General features: G+C 51.6%; 2 protein-coding genes across 4 annotated transcripts; both read left to right on the top strand.

Moving 5' to 3' along the window:
* The first annotated feature begins 492 nt into the window (after positions 1–492).
* Positions 493–1,748, top strand: LOC125554445 (F-box protein PP2-B3-like). Of its 3 annotated transcripts, XR_015601866.1 has the most exons (4): positions 493–813; positions 892–1,010; positions 1,194–1,234; positions 1,420–1,748. XR_015601866.1 is itself a non-coding variant. In XM_087519303.1 (2 exons), exons 1-2 carry the CDS (start codon positions 583–585, stop codon positions 910–912), a joined length of 252 nt encoding a protein of 83 aa, XP_087375429.1. In that variant the 5' UTR covers positions 493–582; the 3' UTR covers positions 913–1,186. The 3 variants fall into 3 exon arrangements, 1 of the variants encoding a protein (XP_087375429.1); XR_015601865.1 differs by lacking the exon at positions 1,194–1,234 and having other exon boundaries at positions 1,420–1,747; XM_087519303.1 differs by lacking the exons at positions 1,194–1,234; positions 1,420–1,748 and having other exon boundaries at positions 892–1,186.
* Positions 1,749–12,102: 10,354 nt separating this feature from the next.
* On the top strand, positions 12,103–12,456 carry LOC147977362 (F-box protein PP2-B10-like). Its single transcript, XM_087521141.1, has one exon. It carries the CDS (start codon positions 12,103–12,105, stop codon positions 12,454–12,456), a length of 354 nt encoding a protein of 117 aa, XP_087377267.1.
* Positions 12,457–24,521: the final 12,065 nt, after the last annotated feature.

The raw sequence follows: 24,521 nt of genomic DNA, 5'->3' as shown, positions 1-24,521 counted from the left end.
ACCCTAGGCTTCAATGTGGTGGTTTTTGCAATTCACTCCTCTCGATGCCTGGTTGGCTGGTTGGCATTTGAACGTGAGTGGTCGATTTGAGGCTGAGTGCAAAAGATAGCACATATCACATGCACGCGTGCCTTTGAGGTTGAGTGCCAAAGCTAGCGAATAAAGCATGCAGTGGAGGATTTGATGGCGCCGATGGTGTGGTGTCAAAACAACGGCCGATGTATCTGTCGATTTGAGGTGAATTTGTGAGTTTGTGGGCAGCACTGGACTGGATGAGAGATTGGATCCGTGGTGCATGCTACAACTGCCGATATGGGCATCGCATCCAGTTCGTCCTGTTGGAGCAGAATCATATTCCGCGCGTGATCTCCAATGAATCCAATCCAACTGCCGAAAAGCTAGCTAGGCTTGCTTGTCCGTCCCTCTCTCACAGTGCAGCTCTCTCCAAGTCGGTTGTAGACACTAGCTATAAAGGGACATACACAGGAGCTCCAAGTTCTATCCAACACACACAGTACGTGTAGCTAGATAGCTAGTGCAGCTCGCACAGGCCTTATCCAAGAGAAGAGACCAATCGAACCGATGGAGCGCCTGCCGGCGGAACTCGTCTCGGCGGCGTTCGCCGGCACCACGCCACGTGACGCCGGTCGTGCCGCCATGGTCTCCACAGCATTCCGCGCTGCAGCCGACTCCGACATCGTTTGGGTCCGCTTCCTGCCGCCCCTCGAGCTGCTGGCCCCCGAGCCGCAGTCAAAAAAGGACATGTTCTTACGCCTCTTGGACGGCCCCGTCCTCCTCCGAGACAGGCTCATGGTACGTGCATGCCCATGGCGCCCAACTCCGAGACATATTCATCGCACTAACTGATTGCTTTGCTTTGGTGATGCGCAGACTATGTGGCTGGACAGGTAGACCTTCGCCAAATGCTACATGCTGTCGGCGAGGAATCTGTTCATCGCGTCGGGCCACATGCCGCAGCACTGGAGCTGGATCCCTCTCTCCGACTCCATGTTCGCGCTCGCTCTTCACACCTTCCTATAGTATTCCTTTATTTGATGCCCTTATTATTCAGTTTTGCTAGAACTCATCTAGATGAGATTTAATTTGGTCTCATTCATCTTTTATAGCCATTGGATGTGGTGCTATAAGATGCGTGTGTGCTGACGTGGGTTGTATCCGTTCTTATTTTCCAGGTGAATGAGACCAAATTACGTCTTATCTAGATGAGTTCTAGGTACTTCCTTTATTATTACAGCCAACGATATCTATATGTACGTACGGAGCTACGTCAAGAATAGTCTTGAAAAGCATGGCCTGGTTAAGAGTACCAAGTTATAAAATTTTGCTTTCTAACACTTTTGCCTCTGATTGGTTTTTCGTCCTAATTACAGATGATAACCCTAGCTATGTGTGCCACAGGTTCTCTGAAGGGACTCAACTAAACAGTGTGACATGGCTGGAAATCCGTGGAGGCATACACTGTCACGGACGCAGACACGGGCCAAGCCCAGGAGGACAAGGAGGGCCAGCCCAAGAGAAGACGAAGGCCCAATCGGCGGTTTGACCCGTCCACCTGAGAGTTGGGTGGATAAGCCAGGGAGCGGCTGTGTGTGTAGGGGCATCGAGAATTATCTAGAGTTGTAACTTTCCCCTTCCCCTGCTCCCTCTTCCTCCCCCGAACTCTGTCGTCGCCGGATCGATCGAGACGAGAAACGGGTGAGAGAGGGATGAACACACGCGAGGAAGAAGACACTGGTGTATTTTGTGCCGTCGAACTCGACAGCGTTTTTCTGTTATTCCACTTTCTTATCCTTAGCGATTACAAGGCTAACTACCTCCCGATCAGCTGCTCTAGATCCGCGTCCGTCGCGCCATCCCACGACTGCGTCACTAGTGCCATACTGATCGGGAGTTTACATCAAAATAGAAAACGGAAAGCTGGAGATCGTGCAGCAGCACGTCTCGCTACCTAGCTACGTGCATGCACATGGAGCTGTCCCATCGGACTCGCATGCATGCACTTATTCTATACTGAAACAGGTACGCAATGGAGCTGAACTTAATGAGGTCCTACATTTCACCCCCTTAAGATCTGCTCCTTAGTACCAACCTCGGACATTCCAAGCTTCTGACGCATCTCGACAAAAACAACACGGCCCAGCGCCTTCGTCAGTGCATCTGCAATCTGCTCCCTGGTACGAATGTGATCCACTTCCACCTGACCCTTCTCCACACAATCACGTATGTAATGATACTTGATGTCAATATGCTTGCTACGGTCATGATGGACTGGATTTTTACTAAGAGCAATGGCAGCTTGATTGTCCACGAACAGCTTGAACTTGGCCTGCGGCCTCCCGAGCATCTCACTGATCAGACGAGAGAGCCACACACCTTGGCACGCCGCCACTGCCGCAGCGACGTACTCAGCCTCGCAAGAAGATAGAGCCACTATCTTCTGCTTCTGCGAGCTCCAAGTGACAAGATTGTTGCCAAGGAAGAATACATTGCCGGAGGTGCTCTTCCGGTCCTCAGTGTCACCTGCATGATCACTGTCTGTATAGCCAACAAGCTTCACCTCGCCGTGCCCGACCTGATAATGACAGCCGTAGCCCAGCGTCCCTCGAATATACCTGAGAATCTGTTTCACGGCTGCCCAATGACGAGTGCTCGGGGTCTCCATGAATCTGCTTACAATTCCCACGGCATGTGCGATGTCAGGTCTTGTGTTGACAAGATAGCGAAGACTGCCTATCACACTGCGGTACAGCTTGGGATCAAACAGCTCGCCTTCATCCTCCTTCCTGAGCTTCAAACGACACTCCATTGGAGTGCTGCTACTGTTGCACTCTTCCATGCCGGCTACCTCTAGGATTTTCTCCGCATAACTCCGCTGATGAAGTGTGATTTCACCCTCTGTTTGGGATACCTGAATCCCCAAGTAGTAGCTGAGTAATCCAAGGTCACTCATTTTGAAGAGCGTCTTCATCTGATCCTTGAACTCTCTGATTAGCCCTTTGTCCGTGCCGGTAATGACAAGGTTGTCCACATACACTCCAACTAGCTGAAAAGTGGACTCATCTCCACGCCTGTAGACTGCATGTTCTAATGGACTTCTCTCAAACCCAAGATTGACAAGAGAATCGTGAAGCTTTGCGTACCAGGCTCTCGGCGCTTGACAGAGGCCGTAGAGCGCCTTGTGCAGCCTCAGTACACGATGCTCTTCCCCTGGCGCAGCAAATCCGGGCGGCTGGTCTACATACACCTCCTCACTGAGATCGCCATTTAGGAATGCCGATTTGACATCCATATGGTGAACTTCCCAGCGGTGGTGCGCGGCGAGCGCGAGCAGAACGCGCACAGTCTCCAGTCTGGCCACGGGCGCAAAGGCTTCCTCATAGTCCACCCCTTGCTTCTGTACGTATCCCTTCGCCACTAGACGGGCCTTGTACTTGGTGATGTTGCCAGCAGGATCCCTCTTGACTTTATAAACCCATTTCAGCCCGATGGATTTCTGACCGGCAGGCAGGTCTGACAGTTCCCAAGTCTTGTTCTCATGGATGCAGCGCATCTCCTCCACCATCGCAGCCTTCCATGGTGCATCACCCAGAGCCTCTTCAACGTCCCGCGGTTCTTCGGCACTGAGAAGACAGCTCTCATGATACTCATATTCAGCCTCTTCTTCTGTGGCATCCATGACGCAGGACATGCGTCGGTACCTGATTGGTCCGGTGTCCACGTCCCGCCGGTTTTCATCTTGTGACAGTGGAGTGGCCCACCTAATTTTAGGCATTCTCAGAGTCTCTTCTGTACTTGGTGTGGCTGTTTCCCCCATGGGTGAAGCTGGCGTCTCTCCATGTACTGCCGTCCCAATTGGTGTCGTCGGTGGCAGCGGCGTACTAGGCGAGCCACCATGAACTCCTCCGGTGTCCAGCTCCTCCACACCTGGTTCCGTGGTGTACACCACAGTGAAAACGTCCGGCGTGACCTGCGCCGGGGCCGAGGTCACCGCGTCCCAGTTCCATGCCCGTCCTTCCTCGAAGAGCACATCACGAGTGACTTGTACCCTCTTTGTTTCAGGATCATAGACACGGTAGCACTTCGCCCCCTCTTCATATCCGACGAAAGTCATCGGCTTGGAGCGGTCAGAGAGCTTTGTAATGCCCGGCCCCAACATCTTGACATGTACTGTGCAGCCAAAAGTTCACAGATGCTGAACGGCCGGCTTTCGCCCGTGCCACGCTTCATACGGCGTGATGCCTTCGAGGCTGCGGGTGGGAGCTCTGTTGAGTAGATACACTGCAGTTCTCACAGCCTCTCCCCAGAAATATGCAGGTACTGCCATGCTCTTCATCAGGCATCTTGCCATCTCTACCACAGACTGATTTTGCCTCTCCACCACGCCATTCTGTTGGGGAGAGTAAGGCGCCGTGGTGTAGTGTTTCACACCCCTTTCGTTGCAGTACTCTTGAAATTCCATTGAGTTGAACTCCCCTCCGCGATCAGACCTGAATGCTCGAAGTTTACAGTTACCTTCGGCTTCTGCCATGGTCTGAATCCTCTTGAAACAGGTGTGTGCCTCATCCTTAGACTTGAGTAGCTCAATCCACATGTACCGATTGTAGTCATCAACAACAAGGATGAAGTATTTGTTCCCTCTTGGTGTTGGTGGCATAATAGGACCACACAAATCTGTATGGACTAGCTCCAGACCATGCTTTGCTCGATATGAACTCGCCTGCGGGAAAGGGGCTCGATGCTGTTTCCCTAGTGCACAGCCATCGCAATACTGCTCGATGCGAGCTATCTCAGGCATACCTCGGACCATGCCTTTTGCAGACATGGCACGCAGCGTTCGGAAATGCAAATGCCCCATTCTAGCATGCCACTTCCAAGTCTCATCATCCACTTTCGTCATCAGACACACCGGCGTGTCAATGGTCAGCATGCCAGTGTACAAACGAGTGACTGATCGCCGGACACGAGCTAGTATGCGTTGAGCCGGGTCATGTACTGTCATCAGACCATTCTGAATCCCAATCTGACACCCCCCTTCGTCCAACTGACCAACAAAGATTATGTTGCTTCGCAGGCTCGGTATGTAGTATACCTCTGTCAAGGCACGCTGCTCGCCTCTCTGGCACTTGAAAACAATGGATCCCCTGCCACGGATTGCTACATGTGACCCATCTCCAAATTTGACTGTGCCATGCACGCCCTCATCAAGCTTAGCAAACATACTCCTCTCTCCTGTCATGTGACTTGTGGCACTCGTGTCAAAATACCATAGACCGTCAGGGGATGGCACGGGGATTACCTTTTCTTCATTGAGAAAAACTGCCTGTGGTGCCACTGGTTCAGCCGCTGTGCCGGGGGTGACCATGGCCATGAATAGGCCTTGCTCATGCTCGTCGCCTCCTTCGCGCACCAGATTGGCTTGTTCCTTCTTCCCTTTCTGACCTTGTTTTCCAAGATACGACCAACAATCTTTATTCCAGTGGCCAAGTTTCCCACATAAGTGACATTTCCCTTTCTTCTTTCCGCCCGATCCACCGGATCCACCAGCGCCGCCGTTGCTGGCCGCAGGTTTGCCTCCGCAGGGAGACTTGTTCTTGGCCGGCTGCTTGTTCTTGCCGGCCCCACCGTCGAACGACGATCCGCCGCCGCTGCCCTGCTTCTTGCGGGCCAGCCACTCCTCGTGGGTGAGAAGAAGACGCCCAGAGGATTGCGCGCCGTCGTCGAGCTCGTAGTGGTCTTCACAGGCGGAGAGGCGGCCGACGAGCTCCTCGATGGTCATGGTTTTGAGATCAATCAGAGACTCGATAGCCATGGCCATCGGGCGGTACCGCCGCGGCACCACGCGGAGGAATTTCTGGACCGCCTTGTGCTCGGTGACAGGGTCGCCGTACAGCTCCAGATCGGCGATGAGGGCCGAGAGGCGCAGCCCGAAGTCTTCGACGGTCTCCCCGTCCTTGAACCTGAGGTCCTCGAACTCCCGCCGCCGGACCTGCGCCTTGGCCTCGCGGGCGCGCTCGCTGCCCATCCGCATGGTCTTGATAGTTTCCCACGCGATCTTTGTCGTGTCCTTTGCGGCCAGCACGCGAAGCATCTCCGGTGGAACACCGGTGAGGATAATCTGCAGCGCGCGCCGGTCGTCATTCTCGTCGGCGGCGTCGTCGGTCACCGCGGACCAGACGCGGGCGACCTGCAACTTGACTTGCATCAACAGCGCCCACTCTTGATAATTCGTACGCGTGAGCATCGTCGACGCGCCCGTCTCCTCGCACACGACGCGCTCCACCACGCGGAACTCGCCACTGCCGCTGCCAGTGAGGCGCGCGACTGGCGCCTTGGACGAAGGCATCTGCGTCGGCGATCTAGCGCCGCCCTTGCTCTTCCCGTCCGACTCGTCGCCAGACATGACCACGGCGGATCAAACACCGCCGCCGCTCCGAGGATCGAACACCCCGAGGCTCTGATGCCAAATGTCATCGCCGGATCGATCGAGACGAGAAACGGGTGAGAGAGGGATGAACACACGCGAGGAAGAAGACACTGGTGTATTTTGTGCCGTCGAACTCGACAGCGTTTTTCTGTTATTCCACTTTCTTATCCTTAGCGATTACAAGGCTAACTACCTCCCGATCAGCTGCTCTAGATCCGCGTCCGTCGCGCCATCCCACGACTGCGTCACTAGTGCCATACCGATCGGGAGTTTACATCAAAACAGAAAACGGGAAGCTGGAGATCGTGCAGCAGCACGTCTCGCTACCTAGCTACGTGCATGCACATGGAGCTGTCCCATCGGACTCGCATGCATGCACTTATTCTATACTGAAACAGGTAAGCAATGGAGCTGAACTTAATTAGGTCCTACAAACTCTACCTCTCCTGTAACAGATCTCACCTTTCCTACCCCCAATTCCTCCTGTACCGCCATGGATTCAAGTCAATAGAGGTAGAGATCGTAACATATGGTATTAGATTTGCCACATTATCTTCAGAAACCCACCTTCTCCACGCGTCAGCAGCGCCACACCGCCCAAATGGAGCAGCGGGTCGATGAACTTGCCGCCACTCTCAAGTTGATTCAGGAGCAAAACGCCTCGATCCAGAAGGCGGTTGCGACGTCCACGGCCTTGTTCGAGGAGATCAAGCCGTCGGTGCTCGATCTGGCGGAGTGGCGACCAACGCTCGAGCAGTCCGTCGCCGATCTGCGCTCGGATCTGGGCGGGGTACGGCGCGACTTGGATTCCGTCATCAAGCATCCCACGCTGGCGCTCCAGCCGACCGATCTTCCGCCGCTGATTCCACGGCAAGGCGAAACATCTGCGCCTTCTGCCAGAGACCCCAGGCCCGATGGCCGCCGCGACGACATGATCACCGGGGGCTGCGAACCGGGGTAGTGACTACCCTCGTTCCACCTCCGGTCACGGGTACGTTACCACCGTCCAAATTTCATTCTCGTCCTCTTGCGCGTGCACCTGAACCTCAGTCGGTTCTGTTTGGTCCGTCCCACACACGCCATTCGTCTCGCTCGGGTAGCCCCCCGCGACTGCGTTCCTCCATGCTACCCCGACCCAAAATGGATTTCCCTCCGTTTTGGGGCGAACGTCCACGCAGTTGGAAGCGGAACTGTGAGTCGTATTTTCGAGTGTTCCATCTTGATCCGGAGTTGTGGGTCGACACCGCATCCATGCACTTCTCGGGTGCCGCGATGATATGGCTTGAGAACGGGGTTTCGATCTTCACCATCTGGAGTGGGAAGCTTGCTGCTCTCTAGTCTGTGAGCAATTCGAGCAGAATGAGCTTAATTCTCTTTTGCGTCAGTTATTTCATCTTCGATAGACCGACTCTGTGTCCGACTACACCACCAAATTCAATGATCTCATGCACTCGCTGTTAGCTCATAGTACTTCCTGGGATCCTGCTCTGTTTCCTTCTCGCTTTGTTGATGGTCTTAAGGATGAAATTAGAGTTGTTGTCATTGTTCACAATCCCCGTGATTTGGATACTGCTATTTCTTTGGCATACCTGCAGGAAGAAGCCTTGGAGATTTCCAAACGTCGGGAGCCCAGGCATATGGACAACGGCACTGGGGGGCGCTCTCAATTGCGTGGCACCATGCCATTACCTCCTCCACCTGGACGGCCACCCCCACCCATGCCGGCTGTCGAAGAAAGACGAGTAGCGCCCAATGATATGGCGCGCTCTTCTGCTTCCACTGATGAAAGGCTGACCACGCTATGAGCATACCGACGTGCGCGTGGTCTTTGTTACCTATGTGGGGAGAAATGGTCGCGCGAGCACAAATGCGCCACGGCTGTGCAACTGCACGTGGTCTAGGAATTGTCTGACATGCTCGGCATCTCAGGTTTTGACGCGACATCTGAAGCTTCGGACTCTGCCCGTGAATGTCACACGATCTCTAAAGCAGCTTTGGATGGTACAGTAGCACCTCAAACAGTCCATCTGCATGGCTCTATCCAAGGACAAAAAGTGCTCATATTAATTGATTCGGGCAGTTCGCATAGTTTTGTAAGTGATACTCTGGCTGCCCGTTTGGATGGTGTAGTGGCAGCTAAGCACCCACTTCGAGTGCATATTGCTGATGGTGGTCAACTTTGCTGTGCTCAAGAGGTGTCGAACTGTGACTGGTGGGTACAAGGACACAAGTTCTGTTCCACTTTGAAGGTGTTACCGCTCGGATGTTACGATATGATTGTTGGCATGCATTGGCTAGAAAAGCACAGCCCTATGGATGTGCATTGGGGTCGCAAGCAACTCCAGTTCTTACATCACGGAAGGAAAGTGCATTTGGTAGGAGTTCAACCCAATGTCCAGCAATGTTATCAGTTGTCTTCTGCTCAATTTCATGCCCTGTTGGATTGCAATGATGTGCATCAGGTTATTCAGCTTTGTGCAGTCGAAGCTCCAGCGGAAGGGGATGGCATTCTGGATTCAGTCTCTCTTTTGCTACAGCAGTTTGCTCATCTCTTTGAACCACCAACAGGATTACCTCCTCACCGAGCATTTGATCACACCATTCCGCTGATTCCAGGAGCTCAACCAGTCAACTTGCGTCCTTATCGCTATACTCCAACCCAAAAGGACGAAATTGAGCGACAAGTGGCAGAAATGATCAAACAAGGGATCATCCAACATAGTTGCAGTCCCTATGCTGCTCCTGTGTTACTTGTCCAGAAGAAGGATTTGACCTGGAGGTTCTGTATTGACTTCCGACGACTAAATGCTATTACCATCAAGAATCGCTACCCCCTGCCCATTATAGAAGAACTTCTTGATGAGTTGAGCGGTTCTGTTTGGTTTACCAGCTTAGACCTGCGTTCCGGGTTCCATCAAATTCGCATGAAGCCAGGCGAAGAATTCAAGACTGCCTTCAAGATGCACCATGGGCATTATGAGTTCAAGGTGATGCCTAATGGTGTGACTGGTGGTCCATCCACTTTCCAGGGCACCATGAATATCGTGCTATCTCCCTTGCTACGCAAAGGTGTTCTGGTGTTCATCGACGATATCTTGGTGCACAGCTCTACTCTTGAACGACATTGCGAGTTGTTGCGACAAGTGTTTCAGTTGCTAGCCAAGCACCAATTTTACCTCAAGATGTCCAAATGCAAATTTGCACAGCCAAGGCTCACCTATTTGGGGCATGTCATCAGCGCAGCGGGGGTATCGACTGACGATAAGAATATTGCAGCCGTCAAGGACTGGCCGACACCCACCAATGCCAGGGAGGTTCGTGGGTTCCTTGGACTGGCAGGGTACTATCGACATTTTGTCCGCAACTTTGGCATTATCAGTCGCTCATTGACCAATCTGTTGAAAAAAGGGGCTGTCTTTGTATGGAGTGAGGAAGCAGAATCAGCGTTCCAGCATCTCAAGCAGGCTTTGATCACAGCCCCCGTCCTTGCACTACTGCGGTTTGATCTTCCATTTAAGGTCGAAACAGATGCTTCTAACACTGGTGTTGGTGCTGTGTTGATGCAAGCTGGCCACCCATTGGCATTCTTCAGCAAGGCACTCGGTCCTCGAAACCAAGGGTTGTCAGCTTATGAGAAGGAGTTTATGGCAGTATTGATGGCAGTCGATCACTGGCGACCCTACTTGCAAACTGGGGAATTCATTATCCGCACTGACCAACGTAGTCTTTCTCATCTGGATGATCAGCGCCTCACTACGTCTTGGCAGCGCCGTGCCCTCACCAAACTGTTGGGGTTACAGTACCGCATTGTATACAAGAAAGGGGTTGAGAACCGAGCAGCGGATGCCTTGTTGCGTCGTGATGGCGCCTTGTTGGCCATTTCTGTGGCGCTACCCTCTTGGCTCGAGGACATCACTTGCGGATATCAATCTGATCCCCAGGCACGTGATCTGTTGCAGAAATATAGTGGTGTCTTGGACCCTTCAGCACCCTATACAGTGCGGGATGGCGTGATCCGGTATAAAGGTCGCGTGTTGCTTGGATCAAACACGGCAGCCCAGGATATGATCCTCAGATCCATGCATTCCAGTCCTTTGGGCGGGCACTCAGGTATACATGTGACTTACGACCGGCTCAAAAGGTTGTTTGCCTGGTCTGGTATGAAGGCAGCAGTGGTGAAGTTTGTGTCCGAGTGTGCAGTTTGCAAACAAGCCAAACCAGAACATGTTCGCACTCCGGGACTGCTCGAACCACTAGAGGTGCCAGCGCACCCTTGGCATACTGTTACACTTGACTTTGTCGAAGGGCTGCCAGCGTCGAGGGGATATAGCTGCATCATGGTGGTTGTGGACAAACTGACAAGATATGCCCATTTTGTGCCGCTGGCACACCCCTTCTCGGCGGTTCAAGTGGCATCTGCTTACATGACTAATGTCTACAAATATCATGGGTTGCCTCATGCTCTGGTGTCCGACAGAGATCGCATTTTTACCAGTAAATTGTGGCGAGAACTGTTTCGTCAAGCTGGCACAGAACTGCGTATGTCCTCGGCCTATCATCCTCAGACAGATGGCACTACCGAGCGGGTTAATCAGTGTCCGGAGGCATACCTCCGCTGCTTTGTCCATGCCTACCCTCACCGCTGGTTCCAATGGATACATCAGGCAGAATTCTGGTACAATACATCGCTGCATTCTGCACTTGGGATGTCTCCTTTTGAGATGCTTTATGGCCACCCTCCTCGGCATTTCGGCATTCTGGATGCATCTGCAGCTGCTCCGCCGGACCTCTCTGTTTGGATGCACGAACACGCCCTGGTAACAGACTTGCTCAAACAGCATCTGGAGCGAGCTCGCCAGCGAATGAAGGACCAAGCAGACAAGAACCGGTCAGAGCGCGAGTTTGCCGTGGGGGATTGGGTGTTCGTCAAGCTCCAGCCTTATGTCCAGGTTTCAGTTGCGGAACGTGCTAATCACAAACTATCCTTCCGTTACTTTGGTCCCTTCCAGGTCACAGCTCGCATCGGAGCCGTTGCCTACCGTCTGCAACTTCCAGAGTCAAGCAAGGTACACCCAGTGTTTCATGTATCACTTCTTCGCGGAGCTCTGCCACCAGCAACCACGGTCGAACCGGAACTGCTTGCACCACCCAAGGAGCACTCTGTGCCGGCCATCCCGGAGCAAGTCCTGGCGCGCCGGGTGGTTACCAGAGGAGCGGCCAAGATACCTCAAGTGCTGATCAAGTGGGCATCGCAACCAGCGTCATTGGCGTCATGGGAGGACTACTTCGAGCTCCGCAGTCGGTTCCCGGGGGCTGCGGCTTGGGGTCAAGCCGGTGCTGAAGGCAGGGAGAATGTCACGGACGCGGACACGGGCCAAGCCCAGGAGGACAAGGAGGGCCAGCGCAAGAGAAGACGAAGGCCCAATCGGCGGTTCGACCCGTCCACCTGGGAGTTGGGTGGATAAGCCAGGGAGCGGCTGTGTGTGTAGGGGCATCGAGAATTATCTAGAGTTGTAACTTTCCCCTTCCCCTGCTCTCTCTTCCTCCCCCGAACTCTACCTCTCCTGTAACAGATCTCACCTCTCCTACCCCCAATTCCTCCTGTACCGCCATGGATTCAAGTCAATAGAGGTAGAGATCGTAACATACACACCGACATGCTCACCCCAGACTCCAAGTACGGAGCTTACCTCGTGTTTAAGAGGACCCAAAATTTCAGTGGGTTCAATTATCCAATCCAGAAGGCCACGCTCTACTTTGGACAAATAATGGAATATACCAGTCCGGTTCTCCTTGGTGAGAATTGGACGCCGCCGCCAGAACTGGGTGTAGCTCAGCCTCAGCGCAGAGCCGACGGTTGGATGGAGATATCGCTGGGTCACTTCCACACGAGCGGGAATGAATTATATGCTGAGATGTCCTTCAGCCTGATGGAGACGGAAGGAGAAGTGACACAGAAGCGTGGTCTGATCGTGCATGGCATTGAGATCAGACATGAGAAATCAGGATGAACGCGTGCTGCTTCAGACTTACGCATCTACTTCTATTTACCTTACTTCCAAAAGCAAGGGCATCGCTATTAGAACTCGATACCGTAATGTAAATTTCAACTTGAGTGGCATTGAAACATTGTGTATTTTTTAATTCGTATATTCTTGGGAAAAAAATCATGTTTTAATTATATACTTATTGTGAACTTGGTTAAGGCTTGCAATCAATAAGTTACCCTGATCTCAGCACTCTAGGGGCATTTCTGCTTTTTCACCAGCCCACAGTCATTTTCACAACTACATTGTTAAACAACTAACCTTAACTGTAGAAACTTCCTCAGCACAGCAGCTTTGCCATCACAGTCCATAGCTGGTTCTATCGAAGCTGCAGCCGAAACAAACAAGACCTTATTCCTGTTGGCCAAAGCTTGGTCTTGGGCACATTGCCTATTTTCTCGTGCCCTTTTCCCCTTGTGTGCGCCTCACAGTCTCTAGTGTTAACTGATCAACAGCTTGACATGCTATAAACTGTTCCTCCCCTTTCGCATGTTTAATTGTCATGACCATGGTTTGTCTTCGTTTTTTCTCCCTCACATGTGTGTCAGCATGTCACCTCAGAAGTGTCATCTTCTTATCGCTGAGATTGTGGATGTAGCAATCACAGGTTGTGCTTCTTTTGTGCCTCCTTTCAACCACATCATGCACCATGGTAATAGCCTATCATCACTTCTTTCCCCGTGATTTATATGTAAACATATCAAATAGGATGTTTATATGTAAAATTTGCAAATCTCGTACACTGTGGAACATAGTCTACTCCTGGCCGGGTAAGGAAAGTATAGATGCACGCATTGTGATGTGATGTAGACTATGGTGGATATGATAACAACTGGTTTGTTTCATTTCTATCCAGCCGAGGGGAAACAATAGGTTCTGATGCCCGCCAAAAAGAAGTTGACACGTAAAATAAGGTTCTGATGTGATGTAGCACTACATAGCCAAGTGTTAACTAATTGGTCCGGATTCTTCCTCGACGCTTTCCGCCTCCTTATTCGCGCATGGGCGCATGGGAGTACTTGCTAACCACAATCGAAATAGTTTAATCCTGTAATTCGCCGGAGATAAAATTGTTCACGTCAACAGTGCATTACCCATATTTCAGTCATATCGGTACTCATCCGGATTATGGATGAACATCTCAGCAAAATCAAGATTGGAGACCAAATTGAAGATCACTTGCCGGTTTCTTTGTATGTCTTAAATATACATGCAAGTCGTGTGTTTAAATAGAAGACATGTGGAATGTTGAACTTGCGCTTTTGTAGGCAAAGATCATCTTGGTTTGGGCCGTAACTACACAAATACTCAGATTATAGACCATTTTTTTATAAATTAAGAGTGTGTGTTATTATTTTCTCCTGTTGCAACGCATGGGCCCTTTTGCTAGTAGTTATAAAAGAAATTAACCACATCCGAATCATAGACCGGACGAGAGCTATATAATAGATCATAGAACACACATGCCCTTTTTTTTCAAAACCATGGCACTATATGATAACAAACAATAATAAAAGTAAGAAAATTATACAAGTAGCTATCTAAATCATATAAGTAAGAATGTTTTCCTTTTAAAAAGAAGATAAGAACAAGAGGCTCACCATGATGGTGTCGGCGACGAGATCGGCGCGGGCGATCGACGGAGGTGACGACGGAGACGGGACGGGACGGACCGCCAAACCTAGCAAATATTAGGGAAAATGGAGTTTCGAGGTCGAGCTTGGAGAGGAGAAAGCTTAAGTATGGCTCGGGCATTTCATTGAACACCTCATATGCATAGGAGGTGAGAGCAGAGCAGCACACACCTCCCACACGCCGGCCGGCCATGGCAGGGGCAAGCATATATATAGGCATCTCTTTAGTCCCGTTTGGTCACTAGAATCGGGACAGAAGACATACCTTTAGTCCCGGCCCCAGCTACCAACCGAGACTAAAGGGGCTGCGTTAGGAGCGAGGACCTCACTAGTAGAAAAATGCCCATTTGTCCCGGTTCCAGAGGCCCATTTGTCCCGGTTCTGGAACCGGGACTAAAGGGTCGGGACTAAAGCCCAATACCTTTAGTCATGGCTCGCCTACGAACCGGGACACATGGGGATCCACGTGGCCGCTGCGGCTTGCGCAGGCAGGAGGGCCTTTAGTCCTGGTTGGTAACACCAACCGGGACCAAAAAGCATCCACGCGTCAGCAGTTCAGGGCCTAGGGTTTTTGTTTGTTTTTAAAGGGGGGGGGAGGGGTTGGGGGGTTTTGTAGGGTTAATTTAGGGGTTTCATATATTGTGTTAGCTAGCTAATAGAGAGAAGTGACCTCTCTTATCTCCGTGCTTGGTCGACTCTACGTACTATACGTATAGAGAGAACTCGCGACACGTGAGCTAGTAAGCAAATGAAGGAAACCATTAAGTACACAAGATCGTCATGAACATATACAGATAGAAGTGATTGACCTCCTCCTTCTCTGAGAGATTGATCGAACAACAAGTTTTCGTATATCTATACGACGCTACTAGCTACATATATACAATATAAGATCTCTTACAATCCCTAACACCTGAAGTCAAGTTTCACATGGTATTCTCCGGATTTATTGATGACATGGTCAAGGAAGAATCCTGCGATTTCCTATTGAATTGCTTTTATGCGATCTTGTGGTAGGAGATCATCCCGCATCTGCCAGATCTAAATCAAAGAAGAGGGTCAATACAAGTGTATGATTGAAACTCAACACAAATTATGGTAATAAAATAAAATTGTGAATAATTTTGCTTAAGCACTTCATATTGTTTTTCAGAGTAGCCCCGCTTATTCTTGGCCGTCTCATTGTAGATGAGCTCGCAAACGTAGTATCCATAGAAATCATTCCCGGCTTCCTGCCACAAGCACTTTACGAGAAATAGAGGTCAATCAAAGTAATAAGCAAGCATGCTAAATGGTATTGATGAAACTACCTAGAACCAATGGGAGATGCGCGGAACTAGGTAGTAGTACTTACTTCCGGGTGTTTAAATTTCAGCTCGGTCGACAGTCCCGGAGAAATTGCGGTGAACTCTTTCCAAACCCTGCCAGACAAAGAAAATAATTACTTGATATCAAGAAATGAACAAAGTTGCCGATATGGTGCGATAATGATCGATTGAACTTACTTCTGGAGCATCTCAGTCATGTCCGCATAGTCCTCAGGATCTTTTCATCTCGAGTCTAAGACGGTTACTAGTCCCTGCTCAAGCTTAATCTCTAGGAGAATAAAGTGGTAGCTGCGCAAGCATGCATAACTAATCAGTTACATTACTATAACCTCGAGTAATAAGGGAAACCGAATGTGCACAAGACAGTAACACTCACTTGAAGTTGTAAGGAAAGAGTATTTTATCTTTTCTTTGATTCTTGAGCAACAATTGCAGCAAGTTGTCCTTAGTATCTGCGACTCTGTTTTTAACCGTCCATTCATGTCTGATATTTGGGTTAATGAACCCAATGTCATAGATTTGTGCTTTTCTGCATTCGACGATCTTCATTTTGCATAATATAGTGAGGATAATTATATATACATGCAATGAAAGAGCTAAGCTATATATATAGACACTTAATTACAAAAAGTAGTACTTATAGACAGTAGAAAGCCACGAGTGATTTGTCGAGGGCCTTTAGATTGTAGAACTGAAAAAACTCGTCAAAATCAACAGTTAACAGTTCTTGTCCAATGAAGTCGTGGTCCTCTTTAATTCTCATCGACAAAGCATCCTTCCCAGACTCCCTGCTGGTTTTCATGTACCATTGATGGAATCTTCGCATCATCGTTGTTAGAGGAGGACTTCCATCTTTGATGAGAGGCTTCCTGTACTGGTATTTGAATTTTTCCACCTCCATTGTATCAAAATGTGCATCGTCGGGCAGGTAATCACCAGGATTGGTACCGGGCAACATCCCCGGCAGATTTGCGACGATGTCTCTAGACACCTTGAGCGGGGGGCACGATTGATTCTCCTATTCTCCGAGCTGGGGAATTTTTTCCCCTCTTCTTCGATCTGCTAACCTTTTTTCAGTTGAAGTAGTTCCTGACCGTCACGCATCTTCATATGTCTTTTTAAGACAACGGAGTTGTCATCCGGCGAAGGCAGTGGTGGTCGCTTCAGGGCATCAATAGTGTGTTGAACTTTCACGGAATCTATCTTCTCCTCCGGAGGTGGATGTTTCATAGCTCTTCGCATTTCAAAGAAGTCCTTCACATAGGCTTTACAGATCTCCGTGTTTTCCTCCACGGTCCTCTCGTATGGTAACTTCTCTAGAGGCTTGAGAGATGGACCGAATCTGTATTGCCTCCCGCTTCTGGCTGTACTGCTAGACGCCAGAGCAGCCCGAGCGTCTGCAATTGTCTTCCTTTGTTGCTTACGAGGCGGAGAAGGAGGCGGAGTGCTATGACGTGCCGGAGCAGCCGGAGCGGCGGAGGCTGTCTTCCACCATTGTTGACAAGGCGGAGGAGGAAGCGGGCTGCTCGGACGCGCCGGAGCAGGTGGAGAAGGAGGCAGAGTGCCGCCACGTGCCGGAGCAGCCGGAGAAGGAGGCGGAGTGCCTTTATCACTCGTCGGAGGAGGAGGCGGAGTGCCCTGACTCGCCGGAGGAGGAGGAGGAGGGGAGGCGTCCAGTTCGGAAGCTTGATGTGCTCCTTCCGCCACAGACATGGAGTCCTCAGAGCAAGACCCAGCCGATTCTCCCCTTCACCGGTAGGGTGGTCAAGCTCGAGCTCCTCAAATCCCTCCATTATTTCATCCCATCACAACAGCATAGCCTTGTGGAATCGGAAGGCAGTGAAAAGTTGCGTCGGGTTCAGGAGGTGCAACAGAGCCGACAGCCGCCTTGACTTTGAGGTTCTGCCATTGCATCATAAGGTGGCAATGTTGAGCCTCCGTGATAGCATCCACGGGGTAGCTAGGAGCCGTGAAGTCAGGCTGCTGAAGGAGCACGGTGGAAGCGACGCTGCTTCTCCGTTGAGATGGCGGGGTAGCTCCGGCAGGTCGCTGGCTGTGAACTGCTTGTTCCTCTAGCTTCCGTACCCTTGCATTCAACTTCTGCAGTTCGCTCTGCTCCACTTTCCTCCTCCTCTCCCGGGTTTTGTAACCGCATGCACCGGGAATCCCAACCTTCCATGCAACGGAGCCTGTCGTGCCTCATGTTCATCCAGGGTGCTTAGGATTCCCAAGGGCCTCTGTGAGCTCTTTGTTCTCTCTGTCGGGAACGAACGTCCCTGGCTGCGCTCCAACGATATACTTCTGAAGCTTCTTGACAGGTATTTCAACTTGCTTGTCCGTCCAAACGCACTTCCCTGTTTCAGGGTCCAAGGTTCCCCCAACCCCGAAGAACCAAGTCCTTCAACGGTCTGGCCAGTTTAATGTCTCTGGTTCGATCCCTTTATCAAGCAGGTCATTCTCAACCTTGTCCCACAATGGCTGGGCTTTGAGGCAGCCACCTGACCCCGTGTGATGGTGATGCTCCTTCTTTGCAGCATTTATCTTGTTTGTCGCTGACATCTTCTTACCCTTCTCCAATGTCTTGTAGGCCACAAATGCGGGACACTGATCTCTTATCTTCTCAAATTGGCCGGTGAATTCTGGAGTCTTCCCTTTGTCGACAAATGTTGATTTCAACTCATTCTTCCACCTCCTTAATAGATCTGCCGTCTTCTTAAGATCATGAGCCTTGACCAATGGCTCTATAACTGGCTTCTCTGGATCCTCCTCTGACGGTAGGGAGAAATTTGCCTTCAGCGCGGTCCAAAGATCATCTTTCTATCTATCATTGACATAAGACACTTGAGGGTCTTCGTTCTTAGGCTTATTCCATTGGTGGATGCTGATTGGGATCATGTCCCTAACAAGAACCCCGCACTGAGCAGAAAATGCTTCCTTGGTCTGGCTGGGTTCAATCGGTTGGCCATCGCCCGCGATTGCTGTGATCGTGAACCTTTCATCCTCTTTTCTTCGGGCCTCGTCTCGTTATCGAAGCTTGGCTCGATCCGGGGGGATAGAAAAGAAGAAATAAGAGAGTTAATATGTGTACATACCAAAACAATTAATGCATCAATTAGCTAGTCAGCATAGGCTTAATTAATATATATACCTGGCCGGACTCCGTTCGGTCACCGGAGCCGTCATCACGGTGGCCTTCTTCCACCGGCATTCGGTCACCGGAGCCATCATGATCATGTCCTTCCTGTCGGTGTCAAAACCGATGGATCTCGGGTAGGGGGTCCCGAACTGTGCGTCTAGGCCGGATGGTAATAGGAGGCAGGGGACACGATGTTTTACCCAGGTTCGGGCCCCCTTGATGGAGGTAAAACCCTACGTCCTGCTCGATTAATATTGATGATATGGGTAGTACAAGAGTAGATCTACCACGAGATCAGAGAGGCTAAACCCTAGAAGCTAGCCTATGGTATGATTGTTGTTCGTCCTATGGACTAAAACCCTCCGGTTTATATAGACACCAGAGAGGGCTAGGGTTACATAGAGTCGGTTACAATGGTAGGAGATCTACATATCCGTATCGCCAAGCTTGCCTTCCACGCCAAGGAAAGTCCCTTCCGGACACGGGACAAAGTCTTCAATCTTGTATCTTCATAGTCCAGGAGTCCGACCGAAGGTATAGTCCGGCCATCCGGACACCCCCTAATCCAGGACTCCCTCAGTAGCCCCTGAACCAGGCTTCAATGACGACGAGTCCGGCGCGCATATTGTCTTCGGCATTGCAAGGCGGGTTCCTCCTCCAAGTACTTCATAGAAGATTTTGAACACAAAGGTAGTGTCCGGCTCTGCAAAATAAGTTTCCACATATTTCCATAGAGAGAATAATATTTACACAAATCTAATCTGCTGACGTATTCCGTAGCGTGACATCACACCACGGCCGAGTCTTTATTCGAATCATTTTACTATCCACCTCAGCGCGTTTAGCGAGGCGGTTTCCTTGGCATGTCTTGTTAAAGTAGAGATCGTGTCCCCTCATTCCGGGATTCTCATCAATACGGGTGTGGGTAACCCAACCGCGCCATTGACTACGGCGCTTGGGAGATAAGTGAGTTTTATCAGGCTGATGGGGGCGCATAGTCGCGTCGGCCCATATAAGGGGATAAGGATCCACCTTTTCATCCACACCTTCTTCCTCCTTTGCATATCCATTTCCGCGCCCTCGAGCTCCAGCGCCCAAGTCCGCACACCCCACCTCAACCTTCTCCAGCCATGTCCGGAGCGGGAGGCAAGTGGATGGTCTCCTCCGTCATGGAGGGACACATCAAAAGACTGAGGAAGGCCGGATACTTGTCTAACGACATTGCGCACCGGCTTCCCGAAGAGGGGCAGCTCATCCCCACCCCTAGGCCCCATGAGAGGGTGGTGTTCCTCTCCCATTTCCTCCGCGGACTGGGCTTCCCTCTCCACCCATTTGTCCGGGGGCTCATGTTCTACTATGGCCTGGATTTCCACGATCTGGCCCTGAACTTTGTCCTCAACATCTCGGCGTTTATCGTCGTGTGCGAGGCTTTCTTCCGCATCCGCCCCCATTTCGGCCTATGGCTCAAGACTTTCAATGTCAAGCCGAAGGTGGTGCACGGCACCCAAGCGGAGTGCGGAGGCGCCATGGTGGGCAAGATGCCCAACGTCCTATGGTTCGAGGGCTCCTTCGTGGAATCCCTAAAGGGGTGGCAGTCGGGGTGGTTTTACATCACCGAGCCGCGCGACCATGAATGGGTCGCAGCCCTCGAGTTCCGATCCGGACCCCCTACACGGCTCGCCTCCTGGAAAGAGACGGGCCTGTCGTGGGGTAAAAAAGGAGATCTGACCGGACTCCAAACATGCGTCCAAACCCTGGTGGACAGGAAGCTCAAACTTGTCAACGTAGTCCAGGTTATGCTCATCTGCCAGATCCTCCCGTGTCAACAACGGGCTTTCAACCTATGGGAGTTCGACCCGGCGCGGCACCGAACTCTGAGCAGGCTCTTCGACACGACGTACGAAGATGCCTGGAAGGTTCTTTTCAAGGGCGCCGAGGCCCCCGCATCCGCTACCGACGATCGCGGATTCAGCACGTAGCGTCACGCTCGTGCGGTAAGCTGTTTTTAACTTTTACAGGGTATTAGTTTTTCATAGTTTGACTCCATGCGGGATCTAAGCTCCCTTACCTTTGACAGGATTGGCAGGAGACGTCCGGACAGATCAACTGTCCAGCTCCTTTGCCCGAAGGCCCAGCGGACGCTCGCTTGGCGAAGCTGCTGGTTCCGGTACCCTACGTGGTGCCGGAGTAGAAGGCCAAGAAGAAGGCCACGGGGACTCGAAAGAGTGCCCGGTGCCAGGAGGTTTCGGATTCATCATCCGACGACTCCAAGGTGCACTTCTCCCATGAAGACGAGGAGGAGGAAGAAGAGACCTCTCCCCCTCCAGCGGGGGGAGGGAAGAAAAGGAAGGTCGCCCCAACCGGGGAGGCCGAAGGGTCCAAGAGGGGGAAGACCCCTCCTCCGGACTACTCCACCAACGCCGACGACGACGAAGAGGAGTGGACGCACAGGGCCAAGCCCTTGGAGAGATTGTAAGTATCCGGATACCAGAGCGATCCATAGTATTCCCCCATTGCACAGCTTTTCCTTACGTCGAACATGATTGTGCAGTCCGCCCAAGGCCGGGCTCGACGAGTCGTCGAGCGGCTCCCTGGATTTGTCGGATGTGAATTCGCTTCCGACGGCTTCCTCCCCCCACCCTACGGACGGTGCCGAGGTGGCGTCCGAACAGGTTCCAAGCTAGGAGGAGGTGGTCCTGGAGGCGCCGCAAGGCAACCTCCCGGACTCCAGGTGTAAAGGGGATAGAACCCCCAAGGGCTCCAAGTCCGGCCTTGAGCCGAACACCGCGCCGGAACCTTTAACGGTTCCGGACTCCAGTAGGCAGCCTCCTTCCAAGAGGAGCAAGCCTACCGAGCCGGTGACCTCCGTCCAATCGGAGGCACCGGACAATTTGCTGGAGACGCTTAACGGCGCCTCCATCGACGAGGAGCACCGCACTATTATGAGTGCGGTGATCCAGAAGGTTCAATCCGCCAAGAGCGGACTGACTAAAGCCTGTGCCAGCCTTCTAACAGGCTTTGAGGTAAGTAAAGAATATGTAAAAATATTACCGCATAGACAGTAGCCCCTGATGCTCTGTTCGGCGTTCGGAAAGAAAAGCCGAATAGAGGATCTAATAACATTCGCAGGAGTCTAACATAATCAAGTCAATATGCGTATGCAGGCTTCGCTGCTGGCCTCCGCCGCACTGACTGCGGAGGTGGATACGCTGAAGCAGAACCTTGAGTGGTCCGAGCAAGAGCTCGGCCTAGCCAAGCAGCAGCTCGAGGAGAAGGAAGGTAAGAAATACCTTATTGAAATATGTGAAAGGTGCAATTGCAAAAAGTGACAGGATTAACGCGGCTATTGTAGGGGCCACAACTGAGGTGGCGACCCTTAAGCAAGCGCTGTCCGATGCCGAAAAGAGGGCGGCCACGGAGCGCACTGAGCGGGAGAAGCATGAGACACAGGTTGGCGAGGTGCGGCAAGAGCTCCAGGCTCTCATGAAAAAACATGAGAGTTTGGAGCTTGACTCGAAGACGCAAGAGTCTGAGCTCGCGGCGGCCATTGAAGATGCCAAGTCTGCCAAGGCCGAAGCCCAGAAGGCCCTCGAGGAGGTTGAGGCAATAAAAAAGATAGCGGCGGGTAAGGCATTGTTTATGCAAAGCAAGCACGTAAAAGTGAATTACTTGTCACTTACCCGAATCCGGAGCTCTCCAGGAGCATTCGCAGACTTGCCCCGTAGCGTGTTGGATGCCGCCTTCTTCTACCAAGCCGAGGAGGGAAGCTCGATGGAGAAGGTGTTCTGGTCTCAGTATGCTGAGGCCGAACACCCGGTGCCCTTAAGCGACCAGCTGAAACAGCCGGTCGAGCTCTATAAGGTGGCCGAACAGGCCATGAAGGGCCTCATAGTCCGGCTGTGGCCTGGAGAGGCCATGCCTGGGAGCTACTTCGGGCTGATGAGGTGGCTGGTGGAGGCCTGTCCAAGGCTCGAAGTCATCAAGCGCTCCGTATGCATCGAGGGTGCCCGTAGGGTGCTTGCCCGTGCGAAGGTGCACCGGGGCAAGCTGGATGCTGAGAAGCTTGTGAAGGACGGGCCACCGCCGGGCAAGGAGCATCGCAAGCCTGAGATGTATTATGAGGGCGTTCTGAAGGGTGCCTGCCTTGTGGCGGATGAATGTTCCATGAATGTAGTGAACTCGCTCGTTTTGTCCTATGCGCTGAAAACTTGTTCATGTGCGCGAAGAAATGCCTTTTGAATTTAAAACATTACCTTCTGTGTGGCCGTTTATCAAATTTGAGAGATGGCGAGTCGTCGGCTTCTGCCCCCATGGCACGAGTGCTGGGGTGTTCGGGATAAACATGAGCGCTCTTTTTCCCATTCTTGGGTCCTTCGAGGGAGGCGCTCAACACAACGAACAAGGCAATCAGACTGTAATGCTTGAACACTCTCACTTAGCCATAGAATTCTATAATTTTAAATTTCGGCGAAGCCCCTAGTGTTCGGAAGACCGAGTTCTGGGCGCTATCCACGCCTAGGCCGGACAAAGCCGACTCCTCGCTCTAAGCAGCACAAGTCTTTAGGGACTCGAAAACCTCTCGAACAGCGACCAGCTCTCACCTCATCATGACGGGCAGTTTTAGCTTTCTCTACTGAGGTGCTTAGCCCAGCTCAACTGGGGCACAATCGCAGTAGTTCTCCTAGTGCTACCTTAGCCGATATAACATAACGTAAGGTACCAAAACATAGGAGCCGGGCAAACCCAACTATTGACCCAAGACATGATTCGGAGCCGATGCATATAATGCTATAAGTTCGGGGTGCCGCACTTGTGAAAGTGTTCGGACTTCTCACACCATGTTGTGGGGTACTTAAGCCCCTGGCGTATTCGCCGTACCAAAGTGTATGGGCGCAACATGTCATTAATCAACATATATTCATAAAAAAGAGTAATGCAATAATAGATGGAAGCTATGCATTGTTTATTTAAAAAAGCTGTGATCAAAGCAGGACGATACAAATAGTGCGATAAGCAAAAGATGGGACTATCAAATATGTCCTTTCCAGGGGCGAGCTGCGGAATGTTATGCGAAACAGGTATACTGCTCGTTATAGAGACCACCTTAGAGTTCCGTAGTGCGGCGTAGCTTTCTGCTTCCCTGGTTGTATCGTTTGTGCGGCAATTGTACTGTCGGACAAGCCTTCCGAAGAATGGAGTCCTGAAAATAAGAGAAAAATTAAGAAATCGGCAGCCCCTAGTGCGGTTTAAGCCGCGTTTCGGGCGTGCCGTGATGGTGCCCCTCCCCCTGTGCCCATGGTATTTCCAGAGCGTAGTTATGTACGCGTAGCACTGGTTTCGCAAGTTCGCGAGGGCTGGGATTGGGGCCGCATTGTTACGCTTGATCTGAACGTGCCGGGCGGCCTTGGTGTAGGTTACTCCGGGCGCGCTTGACGGTGTCCAGACGTTTAATGGCCGGACTAGAGAATTGCCTTGAGAGGCTGCTTTGTACTTCCGCTGCGATAGCCGCCGTATGCTCCTCCTTTCGGAGAGAGCGTTCGGTGTTTCCATTGACCGTGATGACGCCTCGAGGGCTTGGCATCTTGAGCTTGAGGTATGCGTAGTGCGGCACTGCATTGAACTTGGCAAATGCGGTTCGCCCGAGCAGTGCGTGATAGCCACTGCGGAACGGGACTATGTCGAAGATTAACTCCTCGCTTCGGAAATTATCCGGAGATCCGAAGACCACTTCAAGTGTAACTGAGCCTGTACAGTTGGCTTCTACACCTGGTATGACGCCTTTAAAGGTCGTTCTGGTGGGTTTAACCCTCGAGGGATCGATGCCCATTTTCCGCACTCTATCCTGATAAAGCAGGTTCAGGCTGCTGCCGCCGTCCATAAGGACTCTAGTGAGGTGAAATCCGTCAATAATTGGGTCTAGAACCAATGCGG

The sequence above is a fragment of the Triticum urartu genome, chromosome 4A, assembly GCF_056163025.1.
Source record: "Triticum urartu cultivar PI428250 chromosome 4A, HENAU_Tu73, whole genome shotgun sequence".
Taxonomy (NCBI): Eukaryota; Viridiplantae; Streptophyta; class Magnoliopsida; order Poales; family Poaceae; genus Triticum; species Triticum urartu.
Note: the sequence above shows the minus strand (reverse complement) of the source record. Positions and strands in the feature narration are given on the sequence as shown.